This window comes from Erithacus rubecula (genome assembly GCF_903797595.1).
Source record: "Erithacus rubecula genome assembly, chromosome: 1".
Classification (NCBI taxonomy): domain Eukaryota; kingdom Metazoa; phylum Chordata; class Aves; order Passeriformes; family Muscicapidae; genus Erithacus; species Erithacus rubecula.
Window position 1 is genome coordinate 15,607,430 of NC_136658.1, and position 7,218 is coordinate 15,614,647.

The 7,218-nt window shown below is 50.3% G+C and overlaps 1 protein-coding gene across 2 annotated transcripts in view; it reads right to left on the reverse strand.

Annotated features, from left to right (window-relative positions):
• The window catches only part of NECTIN3 (nectin cell adhesion molecule 3), a 56,777-nt gene extending 55,323 nt beyond the window's left edge, over window positions 1-1,454 (reverse strand). Inside the window, exon 1 of one of the 2 annotated variants that reach the window (XM_079317117.1) lies at window positions 1,135-1,452. In XM_079317117.1, coding sequence (XP_079173243.1) covers window positions 1,135-1,339 — 205 coding nt within the window. In that variant the 5' untranslated portion in view covers window positions 1,340-1,452. Of the gene's footprint in view, window positions 1-1,134 lie in introns of both variants that reach the window. The other variant, XM_079317116.1, reaches the window with a different exon arrangement.
• Window positions 1,455-7,218: the final 5,764 nt, after the last annotated feature.

Sequence of the window (7,218 nt, forward strand, 5' to 3'; positions counted from 1 at the left end):
CCAGATACTACACGAGTGTTTTACGGCGGCATGGCTTGCTCGTTCCTGGGTATTTTTATCACATGAACCTCCAGAGACTACCTCCTCTAACTTGTTCCTCCTTCATTAAAGAGGGAAGGGACACAGCGTCTCCTATAATAAAATATCCTTGCCAACTATTCATTACTGCATTGGGAATACAACGGCAGGATGAGGGTTTTCGATTTGCTCTTGTCCAAGTCTACTTTTATCCCCTCTCATCTTCCACTGCTGTAAAAAAAAAAAAAAAAAAAAAAAAAAAAGACACTACACCGCATGCAGTACAACATAACTAAGTAACTAAATTCCTGCTTAGTTTCCAACTGCTACGTCTCATGTTTGTTGCCCACAGGAAGATGAAGGGGAAGGGGGGTCGGTGATGGCATTTTCCTGCGGGGCCCGCTGCGCAGTGCCCGGCAGCAGCTGCTCAGGATGCGGGTGATGCACAGCGAGCACACGGTCCCAGCTCAGCAGCGAGTGACCGAAACCAGCACGGGTTTCACTCTCGGTCAGAGGAAACAATGACACGAGCCCACACCGCCGGAGGCAAAGCGCGTACTATTCCTGCCCCCAGGCAACACCGAAATCCTGCTGTCCTTCCTACAGGATACGAAAGGAGAAGGGGGGGAAGCGGCCGTGAATTCCCGCAAACAAGCGAAATCCCGCCGCTCAGGACGGGAATTACAGCGGATAACCTGCCGTCCGCCGGGGGAAGCCCCGGTCATGGAGAATAAACTTCCCCTGCTGCCCCACCCGGGCCGCGGCCACCCCAGCCCGCCCGCCGGGGAAACTCAGCCTCCCGGGACACCCGCTCTCCCGGCGGGGACCGCAGCGGACATTCCCGGGGGAAAGAGTCCGTGGGTGTCCGTGGGTGCGGGGTTGGATTCGGACCCCGCCTCGCATCCCTCCCTCCTCCGCCATCCCGGCCGCGGCCGGCACGGTTCCCCCGCGCAGGGCGGCCGGTAGCCCCCACCGCCCCTCCCCGCCGCCGGCCGCCACACAAAGTTTCCCTCAACTCGGCCGCGTCCCCCCGGCGCTGCCGGGGCTCGGGTTTCTCTCCTCCTCTTCCTCCACCCGCCCCCTCGCCCGTCCGCCAAGGGGAAAAGTTCCACTTACTGCAGCAGAAACGAGAGAAAACCAGACCCAGCAGCCCCAGCCCCGGCCCGGGAGGCACCGCCGAACGCAGCAGCCGCCGCCGCCGCTGCCACCACCGGGGGGAGGCAACGCCACCAGCCGCTAGGAAAAGTTCCCGGCGGGCGGGAGGAGACGGCGAAGGAGGGAAACCAGCGGCAGCCTCCGCAGCGGCTCCAGCCCCTGCCATGCTCCGGGCTCGGCTCGCAGTCGCCGCCGCTACGACGCCCGGTCAGTCCCGCCCGGTCCCGCTGCCCGCGCCGCCGGCGCCTCCCCACACGGTGCCTGTGTCACTGAGCGGGGCGGGGCGCGCCGCTCCCTCCCTCTCCGAGCGGGCCGCACCACCCGCCGCAGGGAGGGGGGGCCGGGGGAAGGCGGGACGCGTGTGCCAGGAGCCTCCACCGCGACCCCCACCTCCTCCCCCTTGCCCCGGGACGAGTCGCCTCGCCCCGCCTCGCCCCGCTCCGTGGGACCCGCAGACGCGCCCTGCGCATCGGGGGGTTCCCGGCGGTACCGAGAGCGCCGCGGGTGGCTGGTGGGAGGGGGCGTCGCGGCGTCCTCCCCCGGGGTGGCTGTTGGTACGTCCCGCCCCGCCCCTCCCGCCCGCACCCGGGCGCGGCCGGGGGCGCTCGGCCGGACGGGGAGCCGGTAGCCCGCTCGCGCCGCCGCCCCCCAGGCTCGTGCGGTCCCCGCTACCCGCCGCCGGGCCGGGGCGGCCGCTGCCCCGCGGGCTGGGGACCAGCCAGCAGCGCGGGGACCGGCGGAGGACCGGCCGCAGCCCTCTCTGCCGGGAGCTGGGAGGTCCGGCCGGGGCCGCTCCCGGGACGGTTCCTGCTGGCCGCTGGGCTGGAACCGCGCGCTGGGGCCGCTGGCCGCGGGCGTGCGGCCCGTGCCCCGCGGTTTTGCCAACAATAAACTTTCCCGGCGTTGTCGTGGCGTGGCTTTCGCTGCCCTTGGCGGAGCCCCGTGCCGGGCAGGGGCAGCGCTGCCGCAGCGCCTCCCGACGGGGCCGGTGCCACGAGGGGGGCGCGGGGCGCGGCTCCGGGCGGTGCCGAGCCGGGAGGGATGGCAGGACGCGGAGGTCTGAAACCATCCGGGAGCAGAGCGAGCCCTGTGCCGGGCTCACCGAGCAATACCAAACACGGCCCTGAGCAGCCCGGCAGGGGTCCGGGGACAGCCGGCGTTTCTGTCACGCCAATCCCCTGCAGGGATTCTTGGCTGTGGCACAGCGCGTAACTTTTCTCCGGGAAGCGCTGCCCGTCCGGGAGCGGTGCGCCCCAGCCACGGGCGGAGCGATGCTCCGGCTATTGTCAGGGCGGAGTGGCCGAAGAGGGAATTGGTGCCTTTGCCCAAGGTCCCAGGAGTCCAGCGATGGGCTGTCTCAGAATTAGAGCAGTCTGTAACCAGGTCACAAAACGAAAGGTGACTTTTTAAAGAAGTGCAGTTTCTTTGCTGCATCTTCGTCAGTTTTGTGGGTGCAGTGTCAATGGATCTATCCCCAGATGAGATTTTCAACAGCACAATACAGAACCTTAAAAGAAGTGGCTTGAGAGTCTTGCCTCTACAGTCTAGGTGTGCCTTTTCATCTCGGATGCACTATCCTTGCAAAATCTCCAGGAAAATACTTAAAAGCTATAAATACCATCCATACTTGCTGCTGAAACATCTGTGGCAAACGTGCTTCACATATTCCCCAAAATTATGTAATATTTGATGATTTCTTTAGACAGTAGGCATGAAGAGCAGTTTCTTTCAAAGATATGTATGGCTAAGTTTATCAGTTGCTCACAATAGTATGTTCATTCGGTCTGCAGCCACACTGTTTGCCAATTAACTGGCCCAATTAATTTGTAACTGTGAAACAAAACAGAATTCAGGCGAAGTGTTACTACAAGCAAATTGCTGGCTATGATGAATGTTGGACATTCCTCAACATTTTGCTGTGAAAACCAACATAACTGAAAGGACTCAAAGTTTTATGAAATCAATGTAATTTTGCCAGTCTAATTCTCAGCTAGTGTAGAAGTGTTCTCATTCCAATTTGCAGTAGGAATGTAGGGTCGCTCGGGTGATACACAGGATGCTGCCCAAAGGTTCACAGACATGCTAATATGGCAAATCTTTTTGTTTAAAAGAGAGTTTCTCACTCTGCCGATACTTCTGATGCCTGGTCCTTTACTCTGCTGTTAGACTCTGCCTTTTGATTCCATGGTAACCAATGTATTCCCCCATGCCAATAAACCTGGATAAATATAATACTGAATTAATCATTAGAGTCCCATTTTTATTTATGATAAGAGCCTTTTTACCCAGGAAAACTAACGAGCATAATTGTAGCAAAATAATTTATACTGCTATGGCTTTGCTGATGTAACATCCCAGGTAGATGTTTTAATTGGATGTAATTATTCCATTTCCCTGTATAGACGAGTCCTATATAGATAAAACCCATTTTATAGTTAGCAGTCGAAACAAATTACATTTCGTAATTACATTTACACTGAGTTTAAGGCATTCTTAGGATGGGTAGGAAATATAATGGGGCCATAGTGTAATTGAGAGTGCAACCTTAAAATCCTGTTTGTGACAAGTATATTCAAATTGCCATCTGCTATATTTTTATTCCTTCTCATTCCAAGATGACAAAAAGCATTAAGTCTTTTTAAAATAAAATGTTTTGAAGGTCTAGCACCAAATTATGTACATCAATTCATGCAGGCTAAGGAAGCAAATGCAATTTGTCATATTTAAGCAGAACTGTGCCCAGTCTGTAGGTAACATCTTCCAGTGCCAGATTCAGCACTGTTGTAATCAGGCATCCTGGGGACTTTGTGGTACAAAAGGAAATTTGACTTCATGATATCAAGTCTAAATTTGGCTCCCCGATGCTTACAACACTCCTGAAGGCATGATGCTCCAAACAATTAATCTTGCATAATATGGAATAAATGTGCATAGGACACACTGGCTCAGCTCTTGTAAATCCGTTGTCACTGGCATATTTTTTCCATAAAAAGATGGTTTTCCACAGTTGGCAGCAGTCCTGTTCAAAAGCATCTTTGAGCTGTAGAAATACAAAAGACTGTACCTTATTTCCAGTCCCTATTTCCCTCTCTTTCTGGCCATTGTCCACCCACCTGCCCTTCCCCCCCATGCAAAAAAAAAAAAAAAAAAAAAAAGAAAAATCCCTTACCCTTAGTTTAGACCGGGGGGTTTGGCAAGTGTTTCCTTCTCAGTTCTTAACCCTTTTGGTAGTTTGAAAACAAAGTCCTGAAGCAGTGTGAAATTAACTTATATGCATAACATTTGAAGTGACGGCACAAATTCCCAGTGGAATGAAGGGCTATTCACTTCAGTGGGAATGGGCAAATAGATTTGTGGCAGAACAATGTGCTTTTCTCAACACTCTCTCCTCCATTCCAATGGATGGGACGGGGCCTCCCTGGCGATGCTTGCACACCACCACCCGTTATGACCCTTTAAAATAAAACCACACCAAACCAACCCCAAACAAAACCTGCCTCTTTTTTTCATGTGTTTCCAGCTGGGTGAGATATTTAGCCTGTTATTGCACGGAGTTTCTGTGATTTGCTAACAGGTGGTTGTGCTTCTGCATCGTCCCTCCAGCTGAAGCCAGAGTAATTGTCTCTGGGTGTGCCTCAGCAGAACTGCTGCCTGAGGGACTGTTTTCTGTGCTGTATGGAGAAAGGTGCCTGTCCAATTCCTTGTCTAGAGAGAGATGGAAAAGCATCTCTGTAGGCTGTGCAGCAGGCGTGACTGACAGCAGCGCCAGCAAGACCAAAGGACATGATCTGCATATTTATGTGCCTGCATTTCCTGACCCAGTGCTCTGATCATCCATGGATGTGTTTGGGAAGGGCTCAGACAACACCCCACAGCACACAGTTTGGCTTACCACTGTTAGAATGTGTTTTTAATGCTGTTGGAAACACTGAGGAATTTTTGGGGGAAGGATGCTCTATAATCATGACTGTTACGCAGAAATGATTAAAATTAGGAATATATTATAAAGCTGGATTATTCTCATGTTTCCCACTCTGCATATAGTATAATGAGAAACAATGTGTTGTCACCTCATAAAATATCTGTCATAATATTTTGATTTAAATCATAAACAACCTTTGCCAAGAATAACATACATACAGTTGCATGGTATATGATATTTTTAAAATCTATTTGCCAATCCTGTTAAAGATGACATACTTAAATCTTTTTTCAATCAAAGACTATCCCTTTAAGGAGAAATATGAGTATCTGACTCCTTCTGCATTGCAAAGTACAACTTGAAAATTGTTTCTCTTGCTTACAGAGTGGTCAAGCTCTCGATGTGTCTCAGAAAAGTTCCAGACCTCAGGCTTTTTGTCACAAAAGAGTAATGCAGTTACTGACAATAATCACTCTCCAGCATTGTGTTTCGTACCCGTGATCAGGAGTACATATCATCCAATCTGCAGTGCAACTGTGATTCCTGTTGTCTCAGCCAAGAGATTTAAAACTCACAGCCAACCAAGTAAATTCCTCGTACATTTCTGGCAGACAAAAAATAATAGGTGAGGAAATGGTAGATTTTCTAGATCTGTCTCCACTTATCTCATTGACAAAGAGAACAGAAAACTTCAGGGTTCCTCGCAGAAGCATATTTGCAAGACAATGCTTCCCTGTTTTCTTTCTGCTCTGCTTCCCTTTACTGTAGTCTCTTGCTCTGCTTTTGTGTATGCTTGTTTTCTTGCCTTTCTTTCTTCGACTATTTATTTGTATTTTTATCAAAGTGTTATATATTATGTTAATAAATACAAAACATCCTTGATTCATACATGTCTGTTTGGACAGATGCACAATTTGCATACTTTTATCTAAAACTACAACCTTTCTAGGCACAAGCGTTGTATACCTAAGATATGCAGAAAGAGCACAGAGGGCAAGAGAAAAGTGAAGGGGATGGGTGGAGAAGAGAAAAAAAGGAGAGAACAAAGGAGTGAGGGCTTGCTATGGTACACTTTAAAAGCAGGTGTGTGGTTAGGAGTTAGAAAGGGGAAGAAACCCAGAGGATGATGCCCTAGTCTGTATCTAGGGAATAGCTGGTGCAGCAGAGGGAGGATGCTAAGTGGTGTCACTCATCCTGAGCTGCTCCCTGGCTAAAACCATTAGCCAGAAGATGAGGGTGTTGCCAATCTGCTTGCTGCCAGCTGGACATCCCTGTACTGCAGCTCCCTGCCCTTGGCACTGGTCTCTCCAGTGGCCAAACACTCCTCCAGGTACACCTCCACAGCCTGGCCGACCTCCTGGCTCCAGGGAGAGACTGACCTCCTGCTTCATCCAGACCCTGCGGCACAGTGGTGGAGGAGGGATGGTTATCCAAGATGGTCCTGCTCCAGCTCTGTAGGAGGATTATTGCTGTCTTCACAGAGGCTTCTCCCACAGCTAGAGATAACCAAAATCAGTCTTCTTTTCTACAGTGTCAAAAAGAAGAAAGATGACTTCCAATAAAGGAATATATATCTCAATGAGGTCACAATTTTATAGTGCATGCCTACGTTTTGCAATGATATTTTCATTATACCAATTCACTGACATGATCTCAGCCCCAGCAGGAGGTTAGTTCCTGATTCAAGGAAAAGGAAAAGAGAGTTTTAACATTCATTTTAGTGTGAACATTTATTCATTTTTAGTATCTGCTCTGTTACACTAGCTCCACTTAATTATGGGAGTAGAAGCAGGTTTAGAATTCCCTGGAGGAGCTTGCTCTTTTTTCTTTTTAGAAAGAAAAAGACTTGCTCTCTTCATCTTCTCTACTGCTCCTCCCTTAGTCTTTTCATTTTCCTTGAGAGCACTTATTCTTCCCCTTATAAATGAGCACATCTTGGCAAGAATTTAACTACTAAAAATAATGTAAACTTTGTTTTTCTTCTTTTCCCTCATCTTTTCCTCTGTGGACTAATAGTTAAATGTAGCAGGTTTTCCACAGTGTGATGAGTGGAGTGCATGAACCCAAAGGTTATGCCTGCCTGTGCCTTAGGGATACAGCTTGGAGATGCAGTGTATGAAAGA